This window comes from Copidosoma floridanum, unplaced genomic scaffold (genome assembly GCF_036245765.1).
Source record: "Copidosoma floridanum isolate Cflo_tuat_1 unplaced genomic scaffold, Cflo_Japanese_pri ptg000005l, whole genome shotgun sequence".
In the NCBI taxonomy this organism is placed as follows: domain Eukaryota; kingdom Metazoa; phylum Arthropoda; class Insecta; order Hymenoptera; family Encyrtidae; genus Copidosoma; species Copidosoma floridanum.
The window spans coordinates 13,988,884-14,001,706 of NW_028321882.1; the positions used below are offsets into that span (position 1 = coordinate 13,988,884).

At 33.2% G+C, this 12,823-nt stretch overlaps 1 protein-coding gene across 1 annotated transcript in view; it reads right to left on the reverse strand.

Annotated features, from left to right (window-relative positions):
• Positions 1-9,811: 9,811 nt before the first annotated feature.
• The window catches only part of LOC149375698 (protein Skeletor, isoforms B/C-like), a 46,011-nt gene continuing 42,999 nt past the window's right edge, over positions 9,812-12,823 (reverse strand). Inside the window, exons 3-4 of the mRNA XM_089598129.1 lie at positions 10,143-10,250; positions 9,812-10,060 (exon numbers count right to left, since the gene is read on the reverse strand). Of these exons, the coding sequence (XP_089454255.1) occupies positions 9,858-10,060; positions 10,143-10,250 (311 nt within the window). The 3' untranslated portion in view covers positions 9,812-9,857. The remainder of the gene's footprint in view (positions 10,061-10,142; positions 10,251-12,823) is intronic.

The following is a 12,823-nucleotide window of genomic DNA, read 5'->3' on the forward strand; positions in this document are numbered from 1 at the left end:
AGCACACTCTATGTTGACGATCTTTTTTTTAGAGCAGACATGATCGAGGAAGGGCTTTGTTAACGTCAGCAATTAAACGCACTGCTATAAACTATGGAAATGGCCCTTGGAAAATGGGCTGCCAATCAACCACAACTTCTAGCAGATTTAAGTTCAGCACCTTAGAGTGAGATAAAGGTAAGATCAGAGGAGGTAATATCTACTCTTGGTCTTGAATAACTCCCTCAACTAGACGCTTTTACGTTTTTGGTCACAGAAATGAAGCAACCAAGCTAGGTGACAAAACGCTCTATTTTTTCTGAAACTGCGCGTTTGTTCGACACTTTAGGTTGGCTGGCTCCATTGATTGTCGTTACAGACGTCATCCTACAGGATTTGTGGATCGGTGGGGTGAACTGGGATGACACTGTATCACAGTCTCTGCAAGCTCGTCAAACGCAGTTCTGAGCGGACCTTGCAGGTATTTCGCTCATATGAATTTCAAGGTGGCTCAACACTTAAGAGGATGACGATTGACAACTACACGGATTTTTGGACGCATTTCAAAGACCTTATGCTGCTGCTGCTTACATGGTCCTGCCTGGCCGTACCTCTGTACTGCTTTCAGGGAAAACAAAGGTCACTCCTGCAAAGGTACAGTTGCTTCCAAGGCTTCAACTCTGTGCTACAACGTTGTTATTTTGCCTGGCATCTCTTAATTTTGAAGTGTCGATACGAAAATTACTGACAATTCACTGCTGGTCAGATTCACGTGTTGTGTTAAATTGGTTTAAATATCACACGCCCAAGTGGCAAACCTTCATTGCCAATCCAGTGATATTATAATGCAGCTTCCATCGGCCATATGGAGGCACATGAGATCTGCCGACAACGCAGCAGATTGTGCAACTCCAGGTCTTGTAGCTGCTGAGCTTGCTGGTTATCAACTTTGTTGGCATGGACCTGCTTGGCTATTGGATCCAGAGTGAAATTAGCCTTCTTTCGAGTTCTCCAACGTTCAACAGAACGAGGCGACGCACACTGTCGTAGCTCTGGAAGATAGAACTGAGGACGAAGCACCAGTAGCAGGCTGCAACTGTATGCATACGATGCAGAAGTGCTCTCAATTTAGCAAGATCATACATATACTGGCCTTCTGTTGTCGCTGATGGCTAAATTTCGTATATTAAAAAACACCCAATAGTACTTTCTGGTGGCTGCATTTTCATAAAACGACTCGTCAAAGAAGTTCATGAGTTGACGCTTCATGGCAAAGTACAACTTACGCTGTCGCACATCTACCACTCGTTCTGGATAACTCGAGCATCCACTGTAGCTAAAAGCTTATACAATCGGTGCGTCCAATGCTCCAGATTCGACAGGAGATGCTTTGTACAGGAGATGGCCCTCTACCGGCAAAAAGAACTACACCGTCTCGTCCTTTTGCTGTTTCCGGTGTGGATTACGATGGTTCTATACAAGTGCTGCATTCCAGAGGCCGATGAGTTCAATCAACTAAAGGCTACATCGTTATTTTTATATGCCTTGTAACACGAGCCATACAAATCAAAATCGTTTCTCATTTGTCCACGAATGCTTTTCTTGCAGCTTACATTCGATTTTGCTCTCACCAAGAAAATTGCAAGAAGACTCGGTCTGATCACTCAGACACATTCTAGCGCTGACGATATGATGAGAGTCAATACCATCACAACAACCATATCTTCATTCAAGCGTCCAGTTATCAAGCTTGTCAAACTGCCCACAGAGCCAGAACTTATCGATTTTTATTGTCAGACGCATAACTCAAATGTATCATTTTGCTACCATCAGCAAATAGTAATGAAGTCTTGGTTTTCATAGTGGATTTAACTTGGACATAAATATTACCTTAACATTTGCACATACTATTAACAATAACTACAGTATTAGTTCTACATAAATAATACATATAAGTAAACCTTAGCTTATATACAAAGGATCAGTTTTGTACAACATGTAAATAATAAAATACTATGCCATCTGTACCTTATACAGACGAAAATCTGTAAGCCAGAGTCAAGTCAACTCTAGCCAAATACTTTTAATACTTAGGCCAAATACAATAACGTACTAAGCTAGCTTTAAATTGGTTAGCCAAGTTCCAAGCTTAATCAGAGATAGTTTTGTTTTCTTTTGTTTCATTTTTATAATAATTATTCATGTGTTTATTAGATTTTAAGATCATTCTGTATGAGTAAAAAAAATCTTGTTAATTATTAAAAAAAAGCTTGTAAAAACTATACGGTTTCATGTGGTGATTCAAAATAAAAACCTTGTAAAAGTCAAGTGGTCAGACCACACTTTTCCACATGATTTTTTTTGTTTGTTCTACTTTATTGGTTTTTAATATGATTTTTGATAAAAAAGTCTCTTAATACTTAGAATATTTTTTTTATTGAATACTACTTAATGAAATAATATCCGAAACCTTTTTTGGAATGTATCATATAGCGCATACGTTAGCGTTACCGTGCTTAATAATATATATTATTCGACACGCTAACCATACCATCAGCGCCACCTAAGACGTTGATCCACTTTGTTGTTGAAATGCGATAGAATTAATATAATTAGTATCAAGAATGTTGTTTTTCGTGATTTTGTATAGCATTTTAACACAAATAATCAAAAATTTGTTTAACATGTGTATTGAGCCCAAGCTGTGGAAATTAGTTTCAGAACCTTAATGTAAGGTGCACATTAAAAAAATTTTTTTGACCAAAAACAGTAAACATTACTAAAAAAATTTTTTGTTAAAAAAAGTTCTTTGCGTAACAAAAATAGTATTAAGTTAGATTATTGAAATTGGCTATCAGAAAAATAATTTAACTATTGCATTTAAACATGCTGCATGTACTATAAGATCAAATGAATACAACGTGCTATATACGTAAGGTCCAAAATTTTCTGGCCTGATCTATAAAATAAAGGAAAAATCTTGAACCACTTGTATTATTTTTCAACGTTATCATCCTTTATTCTAATACATTTTTCACAGCGCTTAATCAATATTCGTATACCCTTGAAAAAATAGTCTGAACTTTTCCCTTCAAAATGTAACAAAACCGCTGATTTCACTTCTTTAACAGTGTTAAATTTTTTCCCTTGAAAGTCCAATTTTAATTTTAAAAATAAATAATAGTTACTTGAAGCTAAGTCAGGACGATAAAGTAGATGATCCAGCTCAGTGAAACCATATTCTTTAATGGCCGCCTTTGAAACACCTGATGTGTCAACCAGCGCATTGTCGTAAAGCAACAATATTCCTCGTGACAGTTTTTCTCAACGTTATTTTTTAATAGCATTTCGCATTTGATACAAAAAGGAAACACAGTCCTTGGCCGTCACAGCTGTGTTGCGTTCTTAAAAATACACCAATAAAATTCCTTCTTAATCAAAAAATATTGTAGCCATAACTTTTTTATCAATTAAGTCACCTTTGCCTATTATGGCCTTGGTGAGCTTAGACGCTGCCATTCCATTGATTCCCTTTTTGAGAGAGGAGCATGATAAAGATTCATGGTTTCATCTCCTGTAACAATAAAATTTAAAATTTCTTTCTGTTTGCCTTCACAAAGCGATAAAAACGAAGCACAGCCCTTTACACGTACTTGTTTTTGAACAGCGGAAAGAAGTTTTGGGACACACCTTGCACTGACCTTATTCATACCTAAACATTTATGTAGAATTTGAAGCACAATTCTAAGCACAATAGAATTCCTTAATTGATTATCTTTCCAAACGAAAGTGTTTTGCCCATTCTTTGACGTGACGATGGAATATAAAGGATAAGATTGCCGGTTTACAGCATCTAAAATAAGATTGATTTTGGCGGACGTGTTGTCTTTTTATGTTAAAAATTTGATTACAGCTCGATACTCAACTCCATTTACTTTGAATTTTTAATCGACTATTCGACTTTAAAATTATACACCTTTCTGATTAAATAAGATAATCTTATATCTTTTACTGTGAGTGGGTAACTAAAAGTCTAGTAATTTAATGGTAGGTTAGTTTTGTGTCTCGCGTAGTCGAAAAAAATTTTCTTACATATTTAACATACGAAGCTTTCCACCTCATCATTTATATTGTCGATCTATTCAACAAATGTTGAATGTAACGATGTGAACATTGTTACATTCAACATTTCAAATGAAATTGGTTGTAACAGTGCCCCACCATTTGGCCACATTAGTAGGCTAGGGCAGGTAGGGAAGCAGGGAAAGGGGGAAAAGAGTTAAAGGGCCTAGGTGGGAAAGCGGTAAGGGAAAGTAAGGGAATTCTGGAAAAGGCCGAGAGAGTGCTAGATTAGCTTGGGTCTTCCTGCAAGCGACGTGATAGTTTTTGCTGCGCGAAGCATTTTCTTTGTCCTTTTGTTTTTCCTGCGTTTTGTTGTTGGGGTGGCTGTGTCTGAGTGGTTCCTGGTGCAGTGTTTGGTGGTGAACGTCCTGGTCCTGCTGGAATAACAGGTGTCACTGGACTCGGGCTCAGCCAGGTCGACTCCAACGACCGTGACCTTCGCACGCAGCCAGTAGGGACGCCTACCGGCCTCTGCGCACTTACTTCGACAGCATATAGAGTCTCGGCCTATTCAAAGCACCGACGAGAAGTGACCCCTGAGGTGCTGTAAGTACCTGCCAATAGGCAGTTTATTGTAAAGGGCAGTGGCCCTAGATTAGCCCGCATAGGTCTGCCCGGTTTGCGTTTTCGGGCCGTGAGCACGTTGAGCAATCGTGCTCAACGGACGAGAACACACACACGCTCACACACCTACACTCACGAGTAATATTTGTACTTTTATATATTTAGTTTGAATTTATTCCTAATTTTAATATTCCTCGCGAGTGATTATTTCGAGGTGTACCCGATCCCCTTTGTGCCATGTTAAAGTCGTCGCGAGAAGCGACGACCACTGAAGCCGTGATACTTGGCCCCAGTGGTGTTTTGGAGAGCGAGACTCACGTGTAAAGTTTATTAGAAGTGTTGCCGAGGGTACCCGGGCAACACAGGCCTGGTCGAGGTCGCAAGTTCCACCTCGTTATTCCGCATCGGCAGCACCCCGTAACATGGTCTGTGACTCTTATGCTTGTAGGTAAACTAGAAATTTAATACAACCAATTAGTGTACAAGCGTATATTTAAACAGCTAAATCATTGTACCATGAGGTGCATTTGTATAGATGGCAGCACTTTTCAAACAAGCACTCTATATCCTTTATATATGCCCTTTTCTCACTATCCAACAGACATAGATTCACAATACTATACCACATACTTTTTTTTTTAAAGAAATTTTCTGAAGTCATAACTAAGAATTAGAAAAAGTGAGAGAATGTACGGCTCGTCAATAGCTCAAATGGTTAAGCAACTGTCTAGTAAATAGGAGGTTGTATAAATAAGAATTTTGGAGGCCAGCTCACTCTCAAAGGGATAAGAAGAGGGGCGCTTACGCATCTACGCGAAGCTCGAATATCTACTTTATCGAGCTTAGGTGAAAGACAGCTTTAAAATTAAGAATGAGAACTTATCTTAACTTACGATGTGAGTAAATATACGGCTTTTTTGTAGCTCTAATGGTAGAGCAACTATCTAGTAAACAAGAGGTTGTGTGCTTGTTCCGCACCCGAAAATGATATTTTTCTCATTCTTATTTATTATTTAAGAATATTTCTTGAAAAATAAAATTATGTGGCTTAGTATTGTGAATCTTTGGTGTGTTAAATATTAAGAAAAAGACATGTATGGAGGATATAGAGTGCTTGTTTAAAAAGTACCATCTTCTTTACATATGCGCCTCATGATACAATGGTTCAGATGTATCAACATTTGCTTGTGTACTTATTGCTCGTATTAAATTTTTAAATAAAATTGTTCAATAAAATTTTTCAGCTAGATGTCCTCAGCAAAACTGTTAGTGACATTTCTTAACATACCTTCTGCTAACCATACAAAATTGTTATCGATGTCAATGAAAAAAACTTAAAACCGAAGTACATAGCTTATTGGTATTAGATAAATCTATCCCATGAACTAAGTTAATTTGCATAAAATACTTGACTGGTTATAGAACTATAAACATGTGTAAAGTTGACTTAAGGTCATAATAATGAAAGTTTGTTGAAATAGAAAAAATTTCAAGCTTTCTAATAGCATAAGAAAAACTGGGACTTATCATAAAAATATTATATGATATATCATGAAATTAAAAATTTAGCAAACAGCGAGAGTAAGATGTCTGCCATGTAAATGAGCAGACTTAGCATGCGCGCACCAATTTTAAATGATGCACTTACTTATCAGGAGAGTGCATGAATATGTTAATCAGTGAAACAATTTGACGGTTATAATGTTCATAGAAGTGCAAAGAGTAATGACGACAAAACTTATATCAAGTATAATTTCTAAGTCCCTCAATTGTTTTGTATAAATAATGATATTAAACAATTTTTTTGGAAATTTTCCTTTTATTTTTTCGCTCGTTCATTTGACAGAGTACACTTTCGTTACATTACTACAATATGATTATAATTATTCAATAATTTTAACAACTTCAAACAATAACAAAGCTTAAAAGGTAAGATACACTGTGTGACAATGTGAAGGGTGACGTTTCATGGTAGTATGTGTATGGGTAGTATAGTTACATGTAGCATTTAGTTATGTCTGCTTAAGTAGAGACTTGTAAGTAATTTTCAGTTTTTACCCGCAGAAAAAAGAAATTTGTTTTTTTAACATAACATAACCACATTTGTTCTTTTATACATAACATGATGTTATAGTCAAGTGTATTTCTAAGACATTTCATGTTGTACATAGTAAGCTGATTGAAAATTAAAAGACCACCGGGGTCTGTGTCACATTTATATTGTGAAAAACTATTTGAGGAATCATTATATAGGAATTTTTCAATAGAAGGTAAGTAGCTATTTTTTGCGCAAACGTTTGTTATCAATAACTGAAACGCAATCCATAATTAATTAAAAATAGTTTGAAATTTGAAATAAAAAAGTATATTTTTTAAAAGGTTAGTGTATCTCTATAAAATTACTTTTTCACAAAACTAATAGGTTAGATGACTTTGATGTGTTAAATTAATATTTTGTAATAGACTTGTAAAGCGCTTACACACTTACAATAAAAGGTATTTTTCCTAATGAATATTTAGCCATGAAAAATTCTAACATGAAAATATAAGAACGGTCAACTTTTTTTCCGGTGTAGCATACTTTTTGTATGACATTCGTAGTATAATACTGTTAAATTCTCGTACTTAAACAAAATGTAACTAAGTAATATTAACTTTCGACTAGTACTTTATACGGACCTTACATCTATTACAATAATTTCCTGATATGTCGTAAGTATATAGAAGTTTTATGGCATTACTTAATATCTATTAAAACACCTACAGTAGCTAAGTAAAGAATCATCTAGATCCCGTGTAAATAGTCACCTAAGGTTAGCTCAAGGATTATAAATACGAGATCTGAGCATTTTGTGCCTCCACGACCGTACTGTGTATACATTTTCCGACCTCACCTGGACCAGAACTGGTATATAAATGCAATAATTTTTTCTCAATGATAAAATGATGCGATTGTATGGCTCTAAAATAAACGAAGCGGGCCAAGCTACATTCTTTATAAATCAAAGTATACGACCTGCGCTCTGGGCAGTTATAGGTTTGTTTAAGGCTAGGTGTGGTGTTAATATGTTTGATATAAGGTTAATATATGATATAAGTCACAAGTCAACATTACTTAGTTTGTTTCTGTCAAATTACTTTCAGTAACAAAGTTTAGTGTATTTTTGTCATTCAAAAAGAGTGCATTCAAAAAAAATCTTGGTCTTAGAACATTGCAAGGATGAAGATTCATTGGCAGGAATAGTTTTTTGCCAGTCTATGAGGTCTTTATAAACTCTTTAAAAATATGAATTTAACGCATGAAACTTATCCAATCTTCTACTTTTGCTTTACATGTGATTTATTCTTTGTACTTGCTTTTTACATTTATAAGTTTGTATATTTTTAATTCAGAATATTGTTAAATATACTTTTTCTTTATAATACTTGTACTATGTGTTTTAAGTACTACTGTCAAAGCCTAGCTTTATCGATTATGCAGAATACCTTTGCATGAGAAAAAATTATGTATTATTATTATTTGTGTATGTAGAAAAGATAATGCAGCACGTTCATTATGGATGATTTTTTTTCAGTTAAATTTGGCATGGTGTTATAAAAAACATGTAAGTAATTTTATGTAGAACAATTGGAGTGTTTTGTCATGTAAAATTAACGCTATCTGTAACATGATAAACTAGATAATGCTAAATCATTTAATAAGACGGTTATTGTGATGTTTTATTTATTATAGAAATAAAAAAAAACATTATGAGATGCATTATTTCATTACTACACATAACAGATTAAAGTTTCAGAGAAACTAGCTTCTTAGTTTTTTAAGAAAAAATTTTCAAAATTTGTTGGTCACACCTCTTATGGAGAGGTCACCACGAGCTCGCTGTCAACGATACGTATTCTCAATCAACTTGTATAATTTTTAATAGATTTTCGTTAAAAACTAATATGCCAAAGCTGACTGTATTAAAAATCACTGTCCCAAATTTCAGAATGCCTAGATTCATCGTTTATATCATGTTGTAATATAAATTAGCCCATTTTTCCAAAAATTTAACGGAAACAAAGCAAGCAAATGACTATATCCAAACTGCACATGTACAAGTACAGATACTCACAAAAGTTCATCGTTATGGAAAGAGAAGGGTGTACACTCAGATTGGATATCGATGCCCCAAACTTTTAACGCGTATTGTACCACGATAACTCCTTAAGACATCTATGTTTCATATAATTGATAAAGTACTGGATCATGAATCTCATTAAAATTAATTTCTACGGATAATAATTGATGAAGTACTGAAAACTCAAAAGTTTAACTATAGTTAAAAATATGATATAATATACTGTGTCAAATAAGTTAATAAAATAGATACTTTTAAACTATGAATGATGTATTTATTTTAAGTATTGACACTAAATTTTGAGTTTAACAAATCCTTATAGTGCTTTTTTACATTATTCACAGCGAGCTTATAACACCATCTTAAGCTCTATTACACTTTCACCCTTATGTATTTTATTGTTTCCTTATCTTACTTTATGATTTAATTTTCCTTAGTTAACGTACTTTTGTCATTTGATTTCTGTTAACAACTCGACTTACGTAGGGTACCTTTTTTGTAACCGATATTTCGTCCAATTATTATGAATAAAGTTTTTGAACAGCATCATCTTTGTTTTTTTAATGGTATCAACTTCTAAAGGTTTGTAAGATCGTTACTATATCAATAAGGTTTTAAGTTAGTAATAAAACCATTGTTTGTCAACTATTGAAATTATTGTATAAACTTGTTCCTAAGCATAAATATTATTTTGATCGTAATGTTTGTAGACGTCTTATCACTTTTCATTTACATATTGATGCTTTTTTTTAATGGTAAAAATACTTTTTTCTGTTACAAAAGTAAATTTCATCAATAGTAAACAAACATGTACATTAAAAATAAATTTTTGGTTTAAATAAAAAATTTCACGTGTCTTTTAGCTGAATCTCATTATTAACGTTAATATCATATCGTTATTGCTGAAAATTCTTTTTACGTTAACATAATACACTTTCAAAATATAATATTTGTAAATATTTCACTTTGTTTAATAAAAATTACAAGTCTCCAGAACACTTAATTACTTTACTGGTTTGTGCAAATGGTAATTATAGTCGTGAAATCAAGGTCACTCTAAAGAAAATAACCTCACTTTATAGTATCAAGAAAAAAAACAATAGTGGTTAAAAGCATAAGCATGAAGCTGGAATTCAGAGAGTTATAACTGTTATTTTTAGAGTAATAATCAACAATGTGAATTTTCCAGCCCATGTTAGCATGAGTGAAAGAGTTGTAGTAGACAGTGTCTGGCCAAGATGAATTGGGTGTCACCTCGAGTACACCAGCTTCTCCTGTAAATGAGATTTAACCAATGCATTAGGAAAATGTCAACTACCATATGACTAGGATACTATAAACATATTAACTACTTACCAGGCTCACAAGAATAAATAAGAGTTCGATTAAACTTCTTGAAAGTCAAAAAATCATCGTCCAGTCGCCGATCGCGATTATTGTGTTTACTCAGGCACAGTGGTCCAACTAAAATTATGATTAAGCCAATTATAAATCTTTATATATAATAATATACATGTAGAAAACGTTTTTCTTATTAATATTGCTACTTAGTTGATATTAAGTCAACGAAAAAAAGACAATTTTTTTGTAAATCTTATCCTGTAGAAAAATTGAAACGTTCTAAAAAAACTGTAACTCAACGTCAAATAACAACCTTATGCTTGAGCCACCGTGATTGGGTTATGATTGCAACATAAAATTGCTATTCTTATTTAATAAATCTATTTTTCAACTTGTTCCTGATCGCATATGTGTTGACCCCAAAGGTAATGGGTGTGTGGTCGCCAAGTGATGTTTTTTTACTCCTCCTAGCAAACGAAGTAAACAAGCTTAAAAAAATTGTAAAACACCTAAATCTATCAAATTTTAGCTGCTTTTTTTAACAGACTAATTACTTTTACGCAAAGTCTTTTTTCAAGAAAAATATACATTTCCATTCGAAAGGTTATCTTGCCTGGAATTTTTTTTTTTTTTTTTAACAATCGCACTAATATTTATACAACAAAAATCAAAAATATATTTAAAAAACAAAAAAAAAAGAAAAACAGAAAACCAGATAGATGTTGGATTAGAATTTGTTATTTTTTCTTTTTTTAATTTTGTGACTGTAACAAATGCCTTATTTAACAGTTTTAATTTTTGACTAGATTTCTTTCATGTGTCTCTCCTTTTTAATTCTCTTTTTATTTTTTCTTGGAGACATTAACAATACAAAGTGTTCGTTATAACTATTTTGCATTCTAGAATTCGATACATCTCTTTTGTCCAACTGCTTGAAAAATAACATAGAAAATAGCAAATGAACAGCAGAAGAAGTGCTCGAGCTCAAAATCTTAAAATTGACTTTAAAGAAATTGTATTGTTTTGTACCTTTTTTTAAAATTACAGCAAATACGGTTTTTAAAATGCTTATTTAAATGGTTTTTAAAAAAAATGAAAAAAAAGCGTACTTCGAGAATAATTAACCAGAAGTTAAACTGAGTTTTTGCTATTAAAAACTTCGTTCTAGCTGGCCCAGACTACACGGTCATAAAAAGCAGGTCATAATCTATCGATTAATGTCTCTCTAAATTTTTCACCATCTTTCCATCACTTTCCAGCGAGTTAAATAGAGCACGTTCTACTAAAACAACGGGATGTGCGGGCCAGCTAGCAAATTTCCTTTGGACGTGCTTATATTTAAAAATTGTGCCATCATGTTTTGGTAGAAATTTCTCAAAAAAAAAAGGCTTAAAAACATACAGATCAAATTTCAGCGCAAATTACTGGATGAATTCAAAAGCAGTATGAAATTAAAAGTCAGACTTTTAACACAGGCTTTACAAAGCTTTACAATTTATTCACCGAAAATCACGGTTTTCTTTAACTCAAAGTCAGGCTATATGTTTAATAATCTTAGACAAATTTTTGAAAGTAATATGACTTCTAATGGTACTGAAAAAATTTAAATTGGTCGAACACAATCGAAGAATATTTAGATTGTTGAAAGTTGATGCCAAAGGCGTTGTAGGTAAGCTCATTGTTTATTCTGCTGCATTACAAGCTCACAAAATTTTAATTCATAAAAATGTGTGTTAAGATCGTATTTATATAAACATTCGTGGGGCACTATCCCCTGCAACACGCCACCCCTTGCTATTAGATTATGCTATAAGAACAATGTTTTTTGAATAAATTTTGTATTTTTATTATACTAAGTCTTAAAAGTTAATTAATTTATTATTTTTTAGAAATAAGAAAAATATGGGAAATTTGATCATACCAGATTTGGAAGACCATGACATTTCTTGAAAATACTTTGGAAAACACGTTGTAAGAGGGGGCCTGGGTAAACATAACGGGACTGCATCCACGGGGAGAATAGTTTTTTGTGCCATCCAGGCCCAAAGTACTCTTCTGCCTTAGAGCCCAATGTGATGAACTGGGCGCAAAGTTTGCCTATGGGCGAAAAATCTTACTTTGGGCCTTACGTCAGAAAAACAGTCTACGTGACTCAGGCACAAACCTACAACAAGCGTGCCATTTGGGCGTTTATGTTTGTACTGAGTGGCTTAGTAACGTAATTTATTTCTTTTGACAATGTGGTTCAAAACTCATTTTCAATGTCAATTTTAATTTAGTTTTTATCAGTTTGTTTAATTTGAAGATGTTTAATATTATTAAATAAATGATTTAAGAAACTCTTTTTTTAGTGTCATTTTACTTCGAATTAGTATATTTTAGCAGAGCAGCTTTTCTACGGATCAGTCAATATTCATTTACTTATCATTAATTTGTTACTTTTACGATAAATAAATAATTAGTTACACAACTTTTCTAAAAATTAAAAAAAAACCGGTATGTAAACCGTAGAGAAAAAGTAACTAATGTTAATTGCATTTTATTCTTTCACAATTTTTCCATTTCGTGATTCTGTTCAACGATTTGCAATTTTTTGCAAATATTGTTTATGCTATTTTGAAGGTACTAATAACGTTTGAATAATATCTGTCTAAAATACTTTTGTGATAAACGTCCTTAAGTAACATTTACTGGTA